This window comes from Erpetoichthys calabaricus, chromosome 18 (genome assembly GCF_900747795.2).
Source record: "Erpetoichthys calabaricus chromosome 18, fErpCal1.3, whole genome shotgun sequence".
Classification (NCBI taxonomy): Eukaryota; Metazoa; Chordata; class Cladistia; order Polypteriformes; family Polypteridae; genus Erpetoichthys; species Erpetoichthys calabaricus.
The window spans coordinates 25,620,006-25,643,753 of NC_041411.2; the positions used below are offsets into that span (position 1 = coordinate 25,620,006).

General features: G+C 39.3%; 1 protein-coding gene and 1 long non-coding RNA gene across 3 annotated transcripts in view; one reads left to right on the forward strand and one right to left on the reverse strand.

The window, feature by feature from the left end:
* The window catches only part of LOC114668868 (protein SSUH2 homolog), a 28,997-nt gene extending 11,853 nt beyond the window's left edge, over positions 1-17,144 (forward strand). Inside the window, exons 3-12 of one of the 2 annotated variants that reach the window (XM_028824862.2) lie at positions 1,271-1,349; positions 1,444-1,573; positions 5,359-5,419; positions 5,497-5,621; positions 6,279-6,341; positions 7,228-7,310; positions 15,178-15,270; positions 15,554-15,659; positions 16,168-16,275; positions 16,373-17,144. In XM_028824862.2, coding sequence (XP_028680695.1) covers positions 1,271-1,349; positions 1,444-1,573; positions 5,359-5,419; positions 5,497-5,621; positions 6,279-6,341; positions 7,228-7,310; positions 15,178-15,270; positions 15,554-15,659; positions 16,168-16,275; positions 16,373-16,519 — 995 coding nt within the window. In that variant the 3' untranslated portion in view covers positions 16,520-17,144. The remainder of the gene's footprint in view (positions 1-1,270; positions 1,350-1,443; positions 1,574-5,358; positions 5,420-5,496; positions 5,622-6,278; positions 6,342-7,227; positions 7,311-15,177; positions 15,271-15,553; positions 15,660-16,167; positions 16,276-16,372) is intronic. The other variant, XM_051921040.1, reaches the window with a different exon arrangement.
* Positions 68-7,261, reverse strand: LOC127526221 (uncharacterized). Its single transcript, XR_007933860.1, has 3 exons — positions 7,044-7,261; positions 668-843; positions 68-369 (listed from the first exon to the last, which is right to left on the reverse strand). It is a non-coding gene; the product is annotated as an uncharacterized LOC127526221 (long non-coding RNA).
* Positions 17,145-23,748: the final 6,604 nt, after the last annotated feature.

Here is a 23,748-nt window from a genome sequence, read left to right on the forward strand (position 1 = left end):
GTAATTGTGAGGGACGTGCAGCCTCTTTATATGATCACTGTAGTATCTTAAAATCACCTCATTTGATAACAAAGCCCTAAATTACACTCTAGCATGTTTCACTGCTCTACAGCTTTTCTTTTTATATTGTGGAAAGAATACGCCTTGACACAGAAAAAGATTTGTGGTAGCCTCTCATATACTTGGAGTGTGGCTGCAACATAGGCAAAACAAAAAAGATAAATGAGAGCTTGTTACAAATGTGAGTTCAAAACAGAACTGATTGACAGAAGGAATATGGCGGCTTTTAAAGTCAGGCAAGGGAAATGTCATCTGGAGAGGAACCGGAAATGACGTCAACGAGATCAGGCAGAATTTCTCGTGTTTGTTCTACAGGGACAAAAGAGAAAGGCTTAGCGCACACTGCCATTCCCTGGTTTGGCATGGAATCACCTCCTATCAAGCCCTTTAGCTGCCTCCCATGCACACGTGTGTGACAATATATGCACCACTCAAGATAATTAAAGGAGCACTTAATCATCACAGTCTAACACCAAGTCAATGAAGCTTCAGGGATATCAGTCTGTCCAGTTCGGAAGCATAAGCTATTGTGAATCAACCTCACCTGCTTTGGTGCAAATGACATTATAAATTACACCTATAATTGTTAAATAGAATTATTACTTACAAAAAGTAGTCACTTGGTGTTTTTTTCCTGTTATTGTCCTCTGAAGGTGCTTCATGGTGGATGTCCAGTAACATAGTCTTATTCCACTTTCCACTATAACGTCTCTCCAGTGGACAAATATCCTGGTGGAGCATTTTCAAATTCTCAGAGACCACTCACATGTTCTCTTTGCTTACCTGGTCAAGACAATGGATAAATCACCCCTATCTTAAACATTTCCATAAAAAAAACATCTGAACAACAACTTTCTTTTGTTTGAAAAATAAAATGGCATCTATCGTACCATCTAAATATAAATTACTGGCTATTTTCAAGGAATATGAAGAGAGAAAATAAATACTGACAGAGTGATAAAATATGTAGTATATATTTTCAATGAGCCCACTATCTTAAGAAAAGACTGTGGGAGAGAAATTCAATCAAGCAAACCTAAATCTATAAAGTATACCAATATTTTTTGTGCAGGAGGATTTTGGTGAAGAGAGTGGGTCCTAATAAAGTGACATAATAGTTAAAAAGGACAGTTTAATAAGTCACTCATACTAATGTGTGTGAAAATCTTCAACCAAAATTTATGTCGGCCCTAATCCTTTGCCATTTTAGGTATCCTACCACAATTCCCACCGGAAGACAGAAGCATTCAGGAAAGAACCCCAAATGGTACAAATTCTCCTATAATCAGGTGTGTCCATTTTACACACAGGTACAACTCTTTAACATTTTTCCTAGCTATACCAATGCATCTGACATGTTGTTGTGTGTTTTATTTCTGCAAGTCTGCCCACCATTGATGACGACTGTGCCCGGGAGGCCCTAATACAGTTTGCTACTGAGAAATGCTGCTATGGTGTCACCCCAGCTAAGAATCTGGTCTTAATGGAAATCAAGCCTTATGCAACATTTAAAGTAAGCAATTTCAAGGGGTGGAAATTATTACATCAGACTGAGATACTCCTCATGTGCTGAGACCTGTGCCTATATTGTACCTCAGTGGTAGTTACGGTGGTTTGAATTCTCTGTTATAGGAAGTGACACAAGAGGTTGTGGAGAACACAGCTGCTTTGAGAAATGTTAACTCTGTTGGTGATATTTAAAGGGAACCTCAACAGAGAAAATTCATTAAAGATTTGGATTGAGAGAATAAAACAACATCTGAGGGACAGCACTCCAGCCATCATAAAAACCCTCACACTGTTTCAGTGAGGTGCTGAGGTGTCGCCCCCTACACTCGGGTCCCAATCCAGGTGGTTCATTGCATGGTGGGTTCGGCAAACGTGCTATCAGCACATGCTCCCAACCTCTCTCTGTGGGGAAGGCATTTTGCTAAACCTTCATACAAATAGCTCCAGGAGAGCAAACCTGAATTCAAGCCCTGTCATTCTCTGTGCAGAATATGCACATATTCGCTGTGTGTGAATAGGGTTTTGCACTAAACAAATGGCTTGATGCGTGTGGAGTGCGAGTGTGTCATGAGTCTGCTTTGTGACGGACTGACGCTCTGCTCATGGTTCGTTCCTGCCTTGCACCCAGTGCTATAAGAATAGTCACCAGTTCGACCCAAAAACTGGACTTAGTAAATTCATTAAAATCGATGGATGCAGAAATACAATTTGTGAGCTATAGCGGTATGCAACATTGGCTTATGGACGTGAATTTTTTTTTCTTATAAACTCCTATTATACTGAAAAAACCATATAGTAAAACATTTACTTTTGTTGCAATTTGTGTAGATATGGAGCTTTATTTTTTAAACAAGTAGTTTTTTTTTTAAATTCAATGTGTAGTTCCCCAACTTCTTCTTTTGGCTGCTCCAGTTTACAGGTTGCCACAGCGGATCATTTATTTCCATATCTTTCTGTCCTCTACATCTTGCTCTGTTACCCCCATCACCTGCATGTCCTCTCTCACCACATCCATAAACCTTCGCTTAGGCCTTCCTCTTTTAATCTTACCTGGCAGCTCTGTCCTTAGCATCCTTCTCCCAATATACTCAGCAGCTCTCCTCTGCACATGTCCAAACCAACGCAATCTCACCTCTCTGCCTAAAATATATTGAGAGCAGAACATTCCCAAAATATGTGACTTAGCAATGTGGGCACTTGATGACATCTCCCTGTTTATACTTGACAGGTTTACCCCTCCATTTTCTGAACATCCTTTTTCTATTATGGGCACTAAGACAGCATCATTGGATTCAAAGCAAGAACAAATTCTGGACAGGATTCCAGTCTCTGACAAGACACTTGCAAGAACATAGCCACACTTGTACACAAACACACTGTCAAACTGTTACTTATTAATTTAACTGGTAAATCTATCTTTTTTTTATTTTATTGATTTTATTGTAATCATTCCATACAAATAGATCAATTTTTACAAAAATAGGATTGAAAACAAATCAACCCCTACCCCTGAGAAAGAGAGCATGGCCAATAGAGTAAAACTTAAAACTAGTAAAAATAAGTTTAATAAGTGGATAAAGATAAATGGTGAAGAAAGAGAAATGGGAAGAGAATCTCACTCACAGGAAACGGGTTTGACTTAGTGAACTTAGTGGACTCCGCCAGGGCTGCCCTTTGTCACCGATTCTGTTCATAACTTTTATGGACAGAATTTCTATGCGCAGCCAGGGTGTTGAGGGGGTCCGGCTTGGTGGACTCAGGATTGGGTCACTGCTTTTTGTAGATGATGTTGTCCTGTTTGCTTCATCAGGCCGTGATCTCTGAGTGTGAAGCAGCTGGGATGGGAATCAGGACCTCCAAATCCGAGACCATGGTCCTCAGCCGGAAAAAGGTGGAGTGCCCTCTCAGGGTTGGGAGCGAGATCCTGCCCCAAGTGGAGGAGTTCAAGTATCTCGGGGTCTTGTTCACGAGTGAGGGAAGAATTAAGTGTGAGATCGACAGGCGGATCGGTGCGGCGTCCGCAGTGATGCGGGCTCTGCATCGGTCTGTCGTGGTGAAAAAGGAGCTGAGCCATAAGGCAAAGCCCTCAATTTACCAGTCGATCTATGTTCCTACCCTCACCTATGGTCATGAGCTATGGGTAGTGACCGAAAGAACGAGATCACAGATACAAGCGGCTGAAATGAGTTTTCTCCGCAGGGTGTCTGGGCTCTCCCTTAAAGATAGGGTGAGAAGCTCAGTCATCCGGGAGGGGCTCAGAGTAGAGCCGCTGCTCCTCCACATCGAGAGGAGTCAGATGAGGTGGCTCGGGCATCTGATCAGGATGCCTCCTGGACGCCTCCCTGGTGAGGTGTTCCGGGCACGTCCAACCGGGAGGAGGCCCCGGGGAAGACCCAGGACACGCTGGAGGGACTATGTCTCCTGGCTGGCCTGGGAACGCCTTGGGATACCCCCGGAAGAGCTAGAAGAAGTGGCCAGGGAGAGGGAAGTCTGGGCATCTCTGCTCAAGCTGCTGCCCCTGCGACCCGACCTCGGATAAGCGGAAGAGGATGGATGGATGGATGGATGGGAAGAGAATCTGCTTCCTCAGTGCTTTAAGAACTTAATCTAAAATGTTATTGATTAGATCCTTCCAGGTTTTTAAAAAGTTCTGCACAGATCCTCTATCTATTTCAATTTCAAATAATATATAACATCAGTTACCCATTGACTTAAAAGAGGAGAGTTAGGATTCTTCCAGTTGAGCAAGATGAGTCTATATGCCAATAGTGTAGTGAAAGCAATTACAGTTTTTTGTCATTCTCCACTTTAAACTCATCTGGAAGAACACCAAACACAGCTGTTAATGGGTTAGGAGGGATTGTGACACCAAGGCTGTCTGAAAGGCATTTAAAGATTTTGATCCAGAGTGATGTTAAGTTGGTGCAGGCCCAAAATATGTGACCCAGTGAGGCTGGAACTTGATTGCAGCGTTCGCAGGTTGGATCTTGCCCTGGAAACATTTTGGACAATTTTAAACGAGATAGATGTGCTCGATATATAATTTTGAGTTGAATAATTGTATGCTTTGCGCATATGGAGCTCGAGTGAATTCTCTGCATTGCTTCCTTCCACTCCTTTTCTGATATGTTGAGCGAGAGATCCTTTTCCCACTGTCCTCTTGGATCTTTGAAAGGGAGGGATTGTAAAATGGTTTTATATATTGCAGAAATGCTGTCTGAGTCCTCAAATTCGACAGGGTAGCCATCAGGGCCTACTGCTTTCCCATTCTTAAGTGACTTTATAGCATCTAGTAATTCTGATAGTGCCAAAGGTTTATCCAATTCCTCTGCACTAAAAGTATCTATTTGTGGTATCTGTAATGCATCCAAAATATATTAGATTGTGTGTTGTGTTCTTTAAACTCAGTAGAATATAAGGATTTATAGTAGTCTCTAAATATGTGCATTATATTTTTATGGTCAATGATTTTGTCTCCGTTTGTGTTGGTGATTGCTGGGACTGCATTGCGAACTTCTTGCTTGTGGATTTGTTGAGCTAAGAGCTTATTAGCTTTCTCTTCATGTTCATAGTAATGATGTCTTGATTTAAAAATGAGTTGTTCAGTTTCTTTAGTTGTTGAAAGGTTGAGCTCTGAATGCAGAGCCTGCCTTTTCCTATGAAGAGCCTCACTTGGACACCTGGAATCCAGATTTCTGAAAATTTTAGGCAGCAGTGCAAACTATTATGCCATCAATACAGCTCAAATAAGAACATAAACTTAACCATCTATAATTTTTATTCCTTCAGTATCGACTAGAAACATTTACTGAAGACAGAGGAGTGAAGTGGGTTCGTGAACCCTTTCATGGTAAGAGATTTCTGCTCATACCCTGGCTGCATTGGCCTCCAGATGGCAAAATAATACAGCAGTTGTATCAATTTCAGGTCAGGATGTGGATGGCCCTGAACGTGGACCAGCCCCTTCAGCTTGGGAAATAGCTGTGGACGGCCCACCTCTCTTTGTGGACCGTATAATTCATGTCCCAGTGCCTCACACAGCTTATGTAAAGGTGAGAGATCCAGCCTAAACAGTTTAGGTAGACGTTCAAAAGGCTCTTAATGTGTTGCTGACTGATGTCAGACAAATAAAATAAGTAGCAGAACTACAGCCAGAGATTTTTTCCCCAAAGGGCCTCCTTAAGATAATGTTCTTTTTGTGAAAAAAATATAATAATAAAGGAAATTTAACTAAGATGAAGTCCTGCCATACAGTATATCTAAGCATGCACAACCCAATGGCTTGATGCCATTTTCCATCTTCCTAGAATCTACCTAAAGTGTCCAAGCTTTACTGCCAGATTTTTTACTCATAAATGTCATTTTTATGCATTCAAGTATTGTCAAATAATGTCCATAGCATATGTAAGTTTTTTAGCAGAAAAGCTACCCCTTACATGTAGCTTGTTTGCAATTCCTATCAGGTTAACTAATACAGGAGGCAAATGTGATCATAAGCCTTTTTCCCCCATAACCTTCTAATGTGTAAATGGTAATTCTAAAGAAAATATATGGAAAAGATGTTTTTAAGGTTACCAGCAGCGCCCAAGAGCATTACAGCTAAACATGGAGTTCAAGTCACCTGGAATAGCATGCTATTGTCTTATAGTAATGTTTTGTAAATGAGTAGTCCGAGTTACCTTTACCAGGCTTAGGTTATTCTCTTTCAGGTGTGTTCTACCTGTAGTGGGCTTTGCACGGTCACATGTTACATGTGCAGTGGACTTGGATGGGTATGTTTAATATTTTAACTCTGTGCTTCAAAATACCATTTATTGTTATATACTACTCTTCACTGAGTGCAGGCGACAAGTTCAGATGTAAAAGGCAAACAGAAACTTTACAAAGTACTAATTACATAACATGTACACATTAAAGACACAGATTTGAAGGGTGAGAGAAACCTCTTCAGCCTAACAGATGGTAGCAGAGAGACCCCATTAGTAGTATGTGGGAACCTGCTGTCCACGAAAAAGGGAAAGGCAGGCGAATAACCTTGTCAAGGTTTATAGACATAAACAAACCATGAACATTAGAGGGAACTATAATAAGCTGGCTCCGTGGCTTTAGGAAACTGCTCTTGACCACAAAAAACAATTCCATGGCTTAGCCTGGAAGTGACCCTACAATGTGCTTTCAAGGCCTTTGTTTACTTATGTATAATTTGGAAATACGCATGTTCTGTCAGTAGCCTGACTTTTTTATCATGTCACCTTTTAAGCCAAGTAGTAGTACTTTAATCAGCAATGATTTTTAATACTATATATATCTGTACTATATAGTAGATAAACAATTTAAGGTACTGAATGATAATTAATAGCAGTCCTTTATTTGTGTCATATGTTTTGTGGAGATATTATTTTTTAATGTTCTGCATAAACACATATAATAGTCTTATCTGTAACATAATAAACATGCCATGAACTAATTCTTACCTGCACAGTGCCACCATACAGGTCTTGGATGCACAAGGGATTCAAGTTTTTAGGACTTGTATAGACAATATTAAGGGGAAGGGTTTGATTGATACCTACATATCCAACTTCCTAAATAAACAAAGAAAGATTTCAGAAGTTATAATTTCTGAAATGCTTTTATAACGTTATGTTGTTTTCCTAGAGGACATGCATTTCGTGTGCTGGAACAGGACGCCAGATGGACAACACCTTTTGTTATTCTTGTAGTGGTATGGGACGGTCCAGGTAAAAGATTATAAAACTGTGTTATTAATTAAGGAGCATACTAACAAATCAAAAACTAATATATGGTACGAATGCTTTTCTGATACTCCATCCATCCATTTTAAAATATACTTAACTCAATTACCTGGTCACATTGAGCTCATTCTGGCATCACCAAGCACAGAGCAGAACATCAGTCTAGATTGATGAGCATGGTGAATCCCACACACCCGCACTAACTCATGTCCGTCCAACTGACAATTGCCAAGCAACTTAATTCCCTGATTAACATCCGGCAGCACTTCCGGGTGTGGCAGAAGTGCTGCATGCCAAGGCTCCAGAGCTGCCCAGGCACCCCCTGGTGGTGGCCATGAACCCCAACAGGTTTTGGCTTCAAAGCCCCATGCCCATGGCCCCGATGCAACCTAGGGTGGCTGTCCTTTCAAATCCCAGGGAATGGCTTGCCCTTTTCTTGGTTTCCTACAGTTCCAGGCTTCTCGACAGGGCACGATCCCTGGCCATCCATCACACTACCTTCTTGTTTATTGGCATGAATATATAAATGTGTGCAGTTAGGATTTATATCCAGGTTGGGAAGAAGGAAATATACCCCCCTTATCAAAATGAGAACATTACAGTATTTACAGAGTGAGGGATCCCATGTTTAGCCCAAGATTAAGAAGTCCATCCATCCATCCATCCATCCATCCATCCATCCTCTTCCGCTTATCCAAGGTCGGGTCGCAGGGGCAGCAGCTTGAGCAGAGATGCCCAGACTTCCCTCTCCCCGGCCACTTCTTCTAGCTCTTCCGGGAGAATCCCAAGGCGTTCCCAGGCTAGCCAAGAGACATAGTCCCTCCAGCGTGTCCTGGGTCTTCCCCGGGGCCTCCTCCTGGTTAGACGTGCCCGGAACACCTCACCAGGGAGGCATCCAGGAGGCATCCTGATCAGATGCCCGAGTCACCTCATCTGACTCCTCTCGATGCGTAGGAGCAGCGGCTCTACTCTGAGCCCCTCCCGGATGATTGAGCTTCTCACCCTATCTTTAAGGGAAAGCCCAGACACCCTGCGGAGGAAACTCATTTCAGCCGCTTCTATTCGCGATCTCGTTCTTTCGGTCACTACCCATAGCTCATGACCATAGGTGAGGGTAGGAACATAGATCGACTGGTAAATTGAGAGCTTCGCCTTGTGGCTCAGCTCCTTTTTCACCACGACAGACCGATGCAGAGCCCGCATTACTGCAGATGCCGCACTGTCGATCTCACGCTCCATTCTTCCCTCACATGTGAACAAGACCCCAAGATACTTGAACTCCTCCACTTGGGGCAGGATCTCGCTACCAACCCTGAGAGGGCACTCCACCCTTTTCCGGCTGAGGACCATTCTCTCGGATTTGGAGGTGCTGATTCCCATCCCAGCTGCTTCACACTCGGCTGCGAACCGATCCAGACAGAGCTGAAGATCACGGCCTGAGGAAGCAAACAGGACAACATCATCTGCAAAAAGCAGTGACCCAATCCTGAGTCCACCAAACCGGACCCCCTCAACACCCTGGCTGCACCTAGAAATTCTGTCCAAAAAAGTTATGAACAGAATCGGTGACAAAGGGCAGCCCTGGCAGAGTCCAACTCTCACTGGAAACGGGTTCGACTTACTGCTGGCAATGCGGACCAAGCTCTGGCACCGATCGTACAGGGACCGAACAGCCCTTATCAGGGGGTCCGGTACCCCATACTCTCGGAGTATCCCCCACAGGATTCCCCGAGGGACACGGTCGAATGCCTTTTCCAAGTCCACAAAACACATGTAGACTGGTCGGGCAAACTCCCATGCACCCTCCAGGACCCTGCTAAGGGTGTAGAGCTGGTCCACTGTTCCGCGACCAGGACGAAAACCACACTGTTCCTCCTGAATCCGAGGCTCGACTATCTGACAAACCCTCCTCTCCAGGACCCCCGAATAGACTTTTCCAGGGAGGCTGAGGAGTGTGATCCCTCTGTAGTTGGAACACACCCTCCGGTCCCCTTTCTTAAAGAGGGGGACCACCACCCCGGTCTGCCAATCCAGAGGCACTGTCCCTGATGTCCATGCGATGTTGCAGAGGCGTGTCAACCAAGACAGTCCTACAACATCCAGAGCCTTGAGGAACTATAAGAACTATAAAAACTATAATCTGCAAAAATGTCAAGTAAACCTTTTTCACGTTGTCATTATGGGGTGTTGTGTATAGAATTCTGAGGAAAAAAATGAATTTAATCCATTTTGGAATAAGGCTGTAAAATAACAAAATGTGGAAGAAGTGATGAGCTGTAAATAATTTCCGGATGCACAGTAATTACATTATATGCAAGTATATTTAAGCATGAGCAGCAAACATAGAGCACAGAAAGAAAAGGAAAAGCAAAAGGTAAAGGAAAGGGATAACACATCTAAAGTTTCAACAAAGTCTAAACTGGACTCAAGTTCACAGTAAGGCCTTCCAAAGACAGGCAGGCGAAGGAACAGGTCTGCCAGGACTTGACGCGACATCAGCTCCAGTTCAGTTCAGATTTCTTGTTATATATACAAAGTACAATGAAGCTCTTGTGTGCACACTTCAACAATATACACCATACTGACACTCAGTGTGAATCTCGCTCCATGGGCTATGTAAAATAACACATATTGCAATGAGCTAAAAGTAGGCACTGTTTATGACATAAACATTATATAATTTGAGAGTGCATGTGTCGTTAAACCATTGTGTCTATATGTGATTCAGTATGAGCACCAATATTGCCTACAAAAAAATTTATGATTTAAGTACACATGGCAAAAGAAAATAATGTGCCCCGAGTATGCATGCACTGGCGCGGATTTTGAATCATGGAAGTTGCACACTCAGATTAGATGATTGCAAGGCATACGGACAACTCTGTCACCATATCAGGCACTGGGCACTCTTTTGTGCAGAGCAGCATTTGTTACAAGCTATGGTAGAAAATACCCTTTGAAGAAACAGAACTGCAGAGAAAAAAGTGGGATTTTATGGAAAAAGCTACATAAATCTACCAAATTTGTGGTGCACCTGTTGAAAATGTGAAAACTCAACTTGCAATAATAGCCACTGCAATCAGACAAGCAAACAGGAAACTTATCCTTACCACAAGAACAACAGTACCAAGAATCTATACTAATAAAAGGCAAAGCCCTCACTCACTCAATCACTCATCACTAATTCTCCAACTTCCCGTGTAGGTGGAAGGCTGAAATTTGGCAGGCTCATTCCTTACAGCTTACTTACAAAAGTTAGGCAGGTTTCATTTCGAAATTCTACGTGTAATGGTCATAACTGGAACCTCTTTTTTGTCCATATACTGTAATGGAGGAGGCGGAGTCGCGTATCGCGTCATCACGCCTCCTACATAATCACGTGAACTGAAAACAAGGAAGAGCCCCAAAGAGCGCTGAAGAAAACATTCATTACACAATTGAGAAGGCACAAGAGAGCGGCTCACGTGAACTGACTGAATGCAGCACGAGTGATCACTTCGATACTGCGGAAACAAAGCACGGTGTAAAACGTAAGTTTAAATTAAGTTTATAGAAACACTACCGCTGCCATTTGCAATACCATATTCGCGAGATACAAGTTTAATGAGAAACGCTCCCGCTGCCGTTTACAATACCATATTCGCGAGATACAAGCTTAATGAGAAGACACGAGGTATAAACGAGACTTTGGATGACTTTGTAATGGATTAAAAATTCCCGTAGCGAGAAACTTTTAAGTGCCGGGTCTTAGCTAACATTAAATAAAGCCGTGGACATCGCAACATCACACAAGACAGCGGCTCACGTGAACTGACTGAACACAGCACGTCGGAAACAAAGCACCGTGTAAACCTAAAGTTTAAATTAAGTTCATAGACCTACAAAAGGTTGCCATTGATTTGAGGCAAGATTGCTTTTCTCCTGTACAACTATACGTTGCATTCTCAAGAGGGTGCTTGCACAGCTTGGTCATATTACAACCGGAGTGCTGAACTGACAACGTGGTATACAAACAGAACTATAACAATCATAATAAACGAACAAAAAAAACAGCGGACAACCCGTGGATTAAATAAAAAGGCTGCTTCCGTTGGCGAAGCAACGAAAAAGGATGACCTTATATGGCGTTTGTTTATAAAACAGCGGAGAGGCTCTGTGAAGGCAGCTTCACAAAAAAACAGATCCTTAACAAATTGTTGTTGGTATATTTTCCCTCAATTTAAAAAGGTTTTCTTTTCTTCTTAATAAAAATTTAAAAGCACTACTTCGCGGGGATTTAGATTTTATATATATCTATATATATAAAAATGGAATGGGTGGGTCGTCGGGTGGGCCTTTTTTTCATTCCGTCGTTTTTTCGACGTTTTGAAAATGTAGAATGATTATTTGATTTTTTTGTTTTTATTTGATCGTGTCTATGTAGCCGCCGTCGTAATAAAGTATCGCTAAAATCGTCATTTATCGTAATTTATTTTTGACGTATAACGTCGCCGTCGTCGAGGTCAGTGATACCAGTGCAAAAATCTGCTTACGGTTGAAAGACACGCCCTACTCACTGGACAGTTAAAAACACCAATCAAACTAACGATGACATCAAGTATTACCCAATCAAAAGCAGGAAAGGAGGCATCTTCATAAAATGCGTGTGGGATGATTTGCATGAGACGCTGCTTTAAAAAAAAAATTATAAAAAAAATACGGGATAAATCCCGTCCAGTATTGATTCAAAACGGGACGCGCAATTTCATTCTCAAACGCGGCACGATTCCGTATTTTAAAGGACGGGTGGCAACCCTACAGTGCCAGGTAACCACCCATACAATCACATTGTGATTCAGACTAGGAATGCAATGAATGTAATTACCCCGATCTACATACAAGGCGAAAGTCTTGCAACATTCAAAGATGATGGTTTGGGATAAGTACACCATACAACATAAAAGAGCTTATGAAGCCTTGAACCGAAAAAAGCAACATCTCAGAGATCGTAAAAAAAAAAATAGGAGCTAATGTCGTTTTACTCGCTGTAGATTTTACTCAAACATTACCAGTTATTTCACGAGGGAGACCAGCACATCAACTCAACGCGTGTTTAAAATCCATGCTTCTCCCACGCTCGGTTATATGTCGCGTGTTCTCGAGTAGGTGCACCAAAAAATGTATACATTTAAGCATGTAATGGGCAAACAAAAAATGAGGTATACCCAAAGGCACAGCAGTAGTACTTAATGTAACTTTACTTCTTAAATGTTAATGTTTTACTGTTTAATAATTTATACGCTTCTTATATATTGTTCAAATTCTTTTATCAAAATACCACTGACAGCGCAATGCACGATAACATCGAGTGAATACACCATACGCATCCGCCCACGGCTGCCCTGCTGTGCGCAGATAGGACTTGATTGTACAATAAAATAAAATAAAGATAAAAACACTAAAACAATCATCACCCATAAAGCGGATAGTAGACGTGACGTACTATATGTGTACCACATTTCAACTGTATAGGTGCAAAGGTTTGCGAGCTACAGGTCATTTAAAATCCTGGATAGACACACAAATTGCCACGGTAGCAAATTACAGAAGAAGATTTTACTGTTTAATAATTTACGAGCTGTATATACCCGGCGTTGCCTGGGGCAGAAGTAACCTAATCGGTCAAACACTTACATATATACCAAAGTAAACCTAATCGGTCAAACAGTTACATATATAAAAAAACCGAACCTAATCGGACAAACAGCTTCATATATACAGAAGCGAACCTAATCGGACAAACAGCTAATCTATATACATAAGCAAACCTAATTGGTCAAACAGTTACATAAATACAAAAGCAAACCTAATCGATCAAACAGCTTCATATATACAGAAGCGAACCTAATTGGTCAAACAGTTATCCATGTGCAGAATGATTTTACAAACATTATGCGTGTTAACAATCATGAAAAAGAAAAGATTGAGGAACTGTTCTTCTATATGTGATGAAGCCACTAATAAGACAGATTTTTTTCAGGACCCAGCTGTTTCATAACTAAACTACTGCCACCCCAAAGTAATGCCTAATAGTGGTTTTTGGGGTAGCTGTGGAATAAAAAGGGTGTTTTTTAGTCAGTAAGAATCTGACACTACCCTTCAGTACGGGCTGAAGGGTGCCTATGTAAGGTTTTACATCCTTCCCGTATGGAAAAAAAAAACATACTAAACTTTTTTTTCATCATTACAGATAATCTCAGTCAAATGGAAGTACGCATTCTCAATTTATTTTTATGTAATTTTTACTTTTTCACAAAGCCATCCCATTCCAATTTGTATGAATAAACTTTTGCTACAGAGTTAGCAAAAGTTTATTCATGCACATATTTTAATATGGATAATCTATCTCTAATCAAGGTTCTCATTTTCATTCTAATTTAAAATAATAATAGATACTCATTTTTTTCTTCTGTTTTAGAAAAACCAATCTATGCCACCTACGTCTTCGTCAAGTCAGCTTCATCCAGCTTCATCACATATAGAAGAAGAGTTCCTCAATCTTTTCTTTTTAATGATTCTTAACACGCATAATCTTTGTAAAATCATTCTGCACATGCATAACTGTTTGACCAATTAGGTTCGCTTCTGTATATATGAAGCTGTTTCATCGATTAGGTTTGCTTTTGTATTTATGTAACTGTTTGACCAATTAGGTTTGCTTATGTATATAGATTAGCTGTTTGTCCGATTAGGTTCGCTTCTGTATATATGAAGCTGTTTATCCGATTAGGTTCGCTTTTTTTATATATGTAACTGTTTGACCGATTAGGTTTACTTTGGTATATATGTAAGTGTTTGACCGATTAGGTTACTTCTGCCCCGGGCAACGCCGGGTATATACAGCTCGTATATATATATATATATATATATATATATATATATATATATATAGATAGATAGATAGATAGATAGATAGATAGATAGATAGATAGATAGATAGATAGATAGATAGATAGATATGTATATATGTATGTATGTATGTCTATATATATATGTAGATATGTATATATGTGTATAGATATGAATGTGTATGTATGTATGTGTATATGTATATATGTATGTGTGTGTGTATATGTATGTGTATATATATGTTGATATGTGTATATATATGTATATATATGTGGATGTGTATATGTATATATATATATATATATATATATATATATGTATATATATATATATATGTATATGTAGATATGTGTATATGTAGATATGTATATATGTTTATGTATATATATGTTTACATAACCTCTTTAACACACTACTTCTCCGATGCGAAGCACGGGTATTTTGCTAGTCTGCAATAAAATTCATTACTTCCAGTTTGCTTTTGTTGTCACAAGCATGCCTCAGAAATGAAGAAGCACATTTTAAAATCGAAACCTTTGCTGCTTCGAAGTGGATGCATTCAGTAAGTTTCAAGGCTTTTGTTTTCATGTTTGGATCCCTGTCACATCACCTCTATTTAAAAAAAAATGCTAAAATTTTTTTTTTTTTTTTTCAAATTAAAAAAAAAATGCTTAACTTTAGAAAACAAATTAATATATACAGTACCATGATTATGAATAAATAACTGGCTGAAAAAATACAGAACCTATCCTTAAAAACCTTAATGCAATAAGACATGTAATAGTTGCAATGATGTGTACCACTTATAGTTTTCCCCAAAATCATGAGGTGTCATTGCTGTTTACTTACATGACATTTTATGTAAGCACTTCATCTCATGCTCTCCCTTACTAAATTAAAAGATTTCCAAGGCAGGTGCCAATGGCTGAGTTTTTACTGATTTATATCATTTTTCTTGCATTAGATGTTTCACTTGCTTTGGACGGGGTCGCATTACTTGCTCTGATTGTGCTGGCAATGGAAAGCAGATGCACTATGTGATGCTGACTGTAACCTGGTAAATATCATAAACTGAACTGACTCTATCAGGAAATGTTAAGTGTTTTCTCTTTTAATTAAAAGATTGATAATATATCCAGTGTTGATTTGCTCGACTAGAAACAATACTTGTTACAGTGGTGTTTGGTTTTACTTGTAGAAACTCTGTTTTGAGTTGTTGCCTGCCTGTCTTCTACATGGGTTGTGCACTATATAGTCTAAAGACAGTCCTTCACCATCCATTCTCTAAAGATATTTAAAAATTGTATTTGTATTATAACACACTCTCACTTGGGTTTCAGGAAAAATAATATCACTGAATATATTCAAGATCGCCAGACAGGATTCCCTTTGAAAAAGTTCAGTAAAGTCAACGGCGACAACATTTTTTGTGATCAAAGTGTAATGGTAAGGCATCCAGTATGCACCCCTTTCTTGTGTCCACAATGCAAGCAGGTATTTTAAAAATGCTGATTGAATTTTAAAATTCATATATAATACATTGTAAACTGGGATTATTTACCCATGTTTGTTTATTGAAGTGCACTCTGCAGTAGCCACTCAGATCTTAGGGCACTATGGCTATTCCTTTGGGCTCTGTGCTAGGATAGACACTCCAAATGTACTACATATGTGGCAAGTATTAAAATTCTGTGATTACATTTAATTAAAAAAAAATGTCAGGTTGAAATCACCCATATATTACATCTTACTCTAGCTCTGTTTAGGTATGGGATTTTATATGGTGCTGATAGGGTGCTTCAAAAAGAATTTTTGTGAAGAAATCCATTTGTGTCAGAGAATCACCTCTCTTTGACATTATAGCATTGAGTTCTACATTGACTTAATTTTTGTGCTATGTTTAGAGTTCTGGCTAGAGAAGATAAATAAACCTCACTAATTATATTCTTCTCAGGTATATCCAATCATGGGATTCCCAGAAGAAGATATCTGTGAAGCATCTCGAGTGACTACTCAAAAGCACCTAGAGATGTTTGCAAGCACCAGGCGCATCCACCAGCAGGTAAGCTTGTCTCGCAGGAAAAATTTTGTGTAACGCTGATGCTGAAGTGCCAGCTATCTCAGATTTTAAGCTCAGAATGTACATCTGTTCTTTGCAGCGTCAGACCATTGAACTGGTTCCACTATATCATGTTATCTACGATTGGAAAGGAAAACAGCACAGTTACTACATTTATGGCACGGAGAAGAAGGTCTATGCCCCGGGATATCCAGCACGTTGCTGCTGGTTGTGCAGCATCTTATAGCAAAAAAGCAAATGTGAAGCGGCCATGTCGACACAAAAACCAAGACGGATGCACCCTGTTAAGGCCAGCCTTTCCATTTAGCAAAGAACAAGTGATTGTTTAGGAGTACCATCTCACAGACTGCTGCCTATCCTCTATCTTCTAGCCCAACAATTCCTAATCCTGTTCCTGACACTCCATATTAACTGAGCTTCTAACAGCTACATAATGTTCATCCATGATTAAACAACATTTTGCTGAATTACTATTGCAATGTAAGAAACAATTACCATGGCTATTTCATCAGCAGCACAGCCGTGGGTGATGTTATGTCTAAGTCACTCACTAACATAATGTATGTTCTTGGGCAAAAAACTGTTGTGATAAAATGGAAGACAGGACAAGAAGTCTTTACGCAAAAGGTTTGTAACAGTTGCCCTTTACATGTGTCTGTCATGGAAAAGGATAATGGAAATGCATCCTTCCAGAAGTATGTGTGTACACAATCTTGTCATTTTCAGTCTGCTGTTACCGGAAACGACGACTGGGTTCTGTTAAGAAAAACACTGCAGAATAATTAAAGTGCACTTTGGAAATAAATGAAAGGCCATCTTGAATATAAACTGGAAACATATGGAGCAGAGAAAGTCTGAAGAACAGTTAAACTGCCCTGTTTTGTATAAATATTCTGATTGTATTCTTCATGAAACTGTAAAATAAACACATTTTTGTCAGTATATTTTTCTATCTGTCTAACCCTTCCATCATTAACACAATAGAGGGCTCTGGCCATTTTTTCTTTTTTAAAGATTAACATTGTAGATGCCAAGGCGAATGGACTGGCTTCCCAACTGGGGATGGAGAGTGACCCCTTACCTGGCTTGCAGGCCATATTAGAAGGAGCTGCAACCCGACCAGGATGGTTAACAATCCTTATCTCAGTCAGGGTAGAACCACAATGGATGAACATGACAGACATGAATGCCAGAGGCAGTTCATTCCTCCTCACAATAATTGGCAGTGTTCCTCCAGGCTGGTCCCGGTTAGGACTCCCACATGGCTGCTTTGGAGTTGGGAGTGTAGAACAGCAGCCCCTGCCAGAGTCCTTGTATACCACCAGAAGGTGCTGCTGGGGAAGGTCTGCACATAATTCGGTATAACCCAGACATGCTCTTCATTCCAGGGTCCACCTCAGGGAGTAAGAGTTAGGAGGCAGTGGGCAAAACTCCCTTGGAGGTTGGATGGAGTGAGAGAGAGAGAAAGAAAGCATTTACTTTGTGCGTTATTGCGGTATTTTAGTTGTGTTCGCCATTGGAAGGTGTAGGAGAAAATAAAAATCTTTTATATGTTTGATATTTTCTTTGTGGTTTGGATCTCAGTGGTGCTTCCCCCTATTGGTTACACATAAAATAAACATGTTATCAATGTTACATTTGAATTATAAAAATGTACTTGCAGTTGTTGGTTGTGTAACAGAGGTATATTGCATGTTAGCATCAGACTGACGTGGACACAGGAAACTGGTTACAATGCTTTTAGAAACTGGGTTTACTAGAGCATGACAGAATTGGACTGCCCTCCTGTGTTTGCAGGCAGCCATGGATTCATAATCATACAATTCTTGCAGTTAATGGATGACAGCATTTCATTAGAAGAATTTACTCTTCTTTAGCTCTACTGCTTGAGAAACTTCTACAAGCATGGATTTTAATTTAATATGACAAGAATTTTTGGTGGACTAAAGGTACCCATCAATCTTTAATTTTTCTTCCTGCCATTTCTTTTTTCATTCATTAGAAAAACAAATACAGCTGCATATGACATTGAGGTACCTGGTGAGATATTGGTTACTGTTTCATTTGACCCAAATGCTTCACTGCCAGAGGTCTGTTAACAAAGAAACACATTAAAGCCAAACTATTAGTAATTTCTGAAAAATTGGATTCCAAGCTGAGGCAAGTAATTATAATTCATTGAGAGCTTCATTTTACAGCACAGAGTGAACTGAAAAGAAGACACTGAAATGAATGAATGGAAACCTGCAGAGGCCTAAGCACTCCAGGACCATGGTTGCCCACCCCTATACAAGGCCCGTCTTTCATTTCTGTACAGTCCCATTGACCCTATATTAGTTCTGTCATTGTATGTTGTAAAACACAAGAGAAGACAGGAAAAGAGCTATGGATCCACCCTGTATATTGTATGCACTGCAAGCAAAAAAAATTAGCTCTAGAGAACTGTCTGGGTCAGTGTCCAAATAGGGACAGGATAGGAAGGGAAGGTGCTGGGCTTTTATAGTTGCAAGGAAGGAAGAGGTGGGTCCATGAGGGTTCAAGCCGGAAGTGAGCTCAGAACAAGACATGGCTCAGAAGGGCGTTCAGGAACTGGAGGAGCTTTATGTGGGTTTCTGTTCAGGTGATCTGCAGATGAGGGAGAAGAGAGGTTGGTGCACTTCATCAATCCCTGCCCTCTTTTTCTGCCTGTGGTTAAGCCCTTAGCCTGCCTTCAAAGCACACATGTGTGACAATGTGTAGTAGTGTTTGTGACTGAAGCAGGATGATGAGTTGTACAGTGAATTGAGGAGGAATATTGGCCTATAGAATGAGCATAAGATTCTTCATAGATCAAACTAGATTTCCTGAGCCACCTACAAGGAAATGAAGGATGGATCTTAAACCATAGATATACTGTTCGAGCAAAAGAAACAGAGACAGTTCTCAAAATCCTATGATGAGACTGATCTTATTTTTTTCCTGGTGGAAACTCCAGTATGACAAGAATTCAAGTTGTGTAGACTATAACAGGTACCCAGATCAAAGATTTAAAGTTCTGAAAATGATTTGTATTGAATTTCATATGCAACTGAAAAAAAGGCAAATAACACATATAAGCATAACAAATTCTCAAAAATGCTGAAAAAGTTTAGGGCTGCAGGGTAACATCTAAATTTTTGAAAATTAAGAATTAAGGATTTACTCAGCTTCTAAGCCTGATTTAGAGTGTGTTGGTCTAACAATTGAGAGAAGGGCAAAGATAAATATGAATAAATGTAAAACAACTGCACAGTGTGTAAAGAACAAAATTGCAACCATAGTTGAGTAAATTAATTATGAATATCAGTACTACATGGTGGTGTGGTGGTTAACATTACTGTTTTATGACTGCAGTAAACCCGAGTTTGATTTCCGGCTGAGCCACTTGTGGTGGAGGTCATTGTCTCCACATGAGCTTGCTTTAGTTGCTCCTTGATTGCCATTTGTTGGAAATGAACATAATAGATTAATTGAATTCTTGAAGTTGGCCCTGTATGAGTCGATATGGGTTTCTATAAGTATGCACTGTGGTGGACAGTCAAATTTTGGCTCTTGCCTTATACCCTAGAGTAAGATGATGCACTAATGGAGAATTCATTCATGAATATGCTCAAAAATGAGAGTTCCTCATAACTTGACCTTGTATTGTATTATTACCAATCAGGTACCACAAAAATACCTCTTCATAATTATTTTCAACCTCTGTTTAATGCAAAAAGCCACAGGACGATTACACATTCTTCCAACCCACTTCAAGTATTCAAAAACATGGTGATCAGCATGAGCCTAACATCAAGTACAGTTCGTAAATCCAACCTTGGATATAACCCCAGACCATTATGGGACACACTGACAAACCAGACAAATTTAGATCTCCCAATTAACCTAACATACCCGTCTTTCGGAAGCTACTAGAAACTGGAGTACCCTGAGGAAACCTGTAGGCTCTACATTTGAATCCAGGACTCGGAAATTATGATGTAGCAGTATGAACCACTGTGCCAAGGTACTAGTCCAGGGTATATGAGAATACCCTGAAATTATTGCAAGAGAAAGTTTGATCAGCATATTATTGCAAGACGGGAAAGGCAATGAATAGACATGAGAGCGCAAAAGAGGTCAAAACTGGCAAAGGCAATGCAGAAACCTGATGTCAGGTTCTTAAAAAGCATACCAAAACTAAAAAGTCAAAATGAAAGGAAGGCAGAGCCAATATACCTAAAGCTACTTTTTAATTTAACTAACAAAGTTTTTTTTGACTCGAGATTTATCCAACCAGTGTTACAGTAAATGTCAATCACTGCCATATTTATACTTGAAGATGGCCGACATTATAATGTTATGTTTCATCCATGGTTGGGATTTGAATTCCTGTTTAATGTCTTTTTTTGTTCTTTTTTGATTCTTTTGCCTATGTTAATATTGTTACATTTGTTATTTATTTGCAATATTCTGTGTTTTTATTGGTTTTGTATATACTGTAATTTATATATATCCGTGCCAGTTTTACTAAAATTAGGGTTAGGGTTAGGGTTAGGGTTAGTACTCCATGTACTTTGTGGGTGGTTCCCAACCTCGGTCCATTAAAATGTACCAAGCAGTTATGGGAATAATATTATTTTTTCTTTTTAAAATATTTTCATTCTACTTTTCTAGGTGTTCTAATTGTTTAATTAATCCATTATTTACTAATTAGTGGGTCTGATGCTAAAGTAGTTGCAGCCTTTGATTATTCAGTGTCGTTTGCCAGCATGTCTGCTCTGCTCATTTTTAATTGTCATTAATAAGATACAACAAAGGGGAAAAACTGCACAGAGAAAGGGCAAAATACAATGAAATCAACAAAAGAGAGTTAAGCATTTAAATCTATAGCAAAAGAAGAACTATTTCTAAATGTCTTATAAATGTAAAAATCATGCTACTGTGCTTATCTGACTGTAGATAAAGAGAAAAAAAATACCAGCTAATTAAATGAGCTCGGTGCTATCAGGTGTTGTCACAGATTAGGAATCTGGTTGGAACAAAAACCTGCAGCCACAGTGTGCCCCCAGGACCAAGGTTGGGAAACACTGCCCTAAGAGGAAAGATTACCACGTCTACAGAGCCCCAGAAGTACTGCTATGTGGGAGATAAAAGAAGCTGTTTGCCTCACATCGACGAGCCAGAGTAGTGAGGAGGAGGAGAACGCTTGCAAAGAGGAGTGGAGGAGGCAGCAAAAGACAGACAGAGGAAGAAAATAGCTGCTGTATGCCCATTGGGCTTATTGTACTTATGGCTGTGGTGGGAAATGCTTATAAGTCTTTTATACTTGAGTCAGTGCCTGCTTGTGTTGGGCGTTTGGGGAGCTGAAGCACCCCCCTGGTAACCACACTATTTATATAGGTTTAATTAGATCTGTATTTGATTATGGCTGTATAGCTTATGGGTCAGCATTTCACTGCAATTTAAAAAAAATTGGATGTTATTCAGAGTCAGGCATTGAGAGTATGTTGTGGTGCTGTTAAATCCTCACCTAACTCAGCAGTACAAGTCGACATGGGAAAAATGCCATTAAAACCTCTGAGATTATAGCTGTTTTAATATACTAGGTAAAAATTAAGCGGCATAAGAATGATCACCTTGTAATTAGTGTATTACGAGATGGTTCAGAGCCCCTCAAAAAAAAGTTTTGTTAGTTTTAGGTGGGTGTGTTCAGCACAGGCAGAAAACATGGACTTTATGAATTTTCAAATTAGTCCAAGAGTGGTACTCCAGGTAACCCCACCATGGCTTTTTAATTGACATCAGTAGACTTTAGGATGTATGATTTATTAAAAGTAAATAGTCAAGGTATGTCTGAAAAGATGATAGTAAACATGTATATTACTCAAAACACTTTTGGAATATTAAGGATGTTTACTGATTGTAGCTGCGTTTTCCCAAAGTTACCAAAGTTCAGCAGCTCTAACTTAAAAAATGGGATTCAACAATGGCCTGACGCGCAGAAATGATTCCACAGACAAAATATCTTTGTTTTTAAGTGTTTAGTTAAGTTTCAAAATAAAACAGTTCACACAAAAAAGAAAATTAATATAGCAAAAAAGGGAAAAAAATATAATAAGAAAAGTTCAGTTCTAAGCTTAAACTTGTTACATCTTAAATCATTACTATTCACTTATCATTTCTGAACCATTTCAAAACGGTCAGAAAACTGTATGCTTATCCCATTTCTAACTTGAAAATGGGTCTTTCAAGTCCCTGTTTACTGGGACCTGTTCTAAACACAACTAGATCTTTTATCACACTGCTTCTCAGTTATAGCAAGAAGATTCTATCTCTTACTAACTTATAGGGGGAAAAGAGTATACCATTGTCTATGACTATGGAAGAAAATTATGTTCTATTCAAATTAAGCAAACTTTAAGATGAGTTGAACTCAAAACTTTAACTTTCTAGGATTGGCTCTTACACTGATGGATCCAAAGATAGTTTGACAGGAAATACAGCATCAGCTTTCTGTGTCCCAAAACTACAAGTGTATATAAAGAAAACTGCCTGATTATTTGTCATTATTTACAACTGAGCTGATAACCGTTATTTTGGGCCTACAATGAAATGAAGAACTTTGTCCAAACAAGTTATTTATCTCTTCTTATTCCTTTGCTGGCTTACAGAATATTAAAACTGGTACTTCTTCATCAAGGCCAGACTTACTTTTGGAAGTGACTCAGACATTGTATCAGTTGCAGAATATGGGGTTTGTATGTTAGTTTTTTTATGAGTTCGGACACATGAAGGAATCAAAGGAAATGAAATACTTGATGATTTAGCTTAAAAAAAAGCTGCAAAACATCCTTTTATTGATTTACAGGTGACATTTAGTAAATTAGAAAGTAAGTCTGGTGAGACTGAAAACTGATGAGATGTGTCAAAAACTGTGGGACACTGATGGTAAGGGAAGACTGTATGTAAAGAATACAAAGGAGAGTTGGATCCAGGGGGGGGGAAAGGGCAAAACGAGAAGGGAAGAAATTATATTAAAACTCCTCAGAAATGGACACACTAGATTAAATTGTACGATATTCAAGACAGGACAGCATCAGTCTGGATTGTGTAGATCTTGTAATCAATTAGAGACAGTTGAGTATATTTTATTAGGGTGTGCGACTTATAAATTACAACAATTTCAATATTTTAAATCCCTGGGAATGGATACTTTGACATTGGAACAATTATACCTGTATAGAGACTAGATTAAAATTTATTCATAGGTCCATAGTCTTATTTAAAAAAACTACAGGGTTATTAGAGACCATTTAAATGGAAAATATAAATCATGTTATTCAGGTACAGTATTCATTGGTTTTTTTTCCACTTTTCTGCATCACACTCCAGTCCAGTTGGTGGCGGTAATGCACTTTAAGTTAGTTTGGCAGCCCTCATTAAACAAAAGAAAAT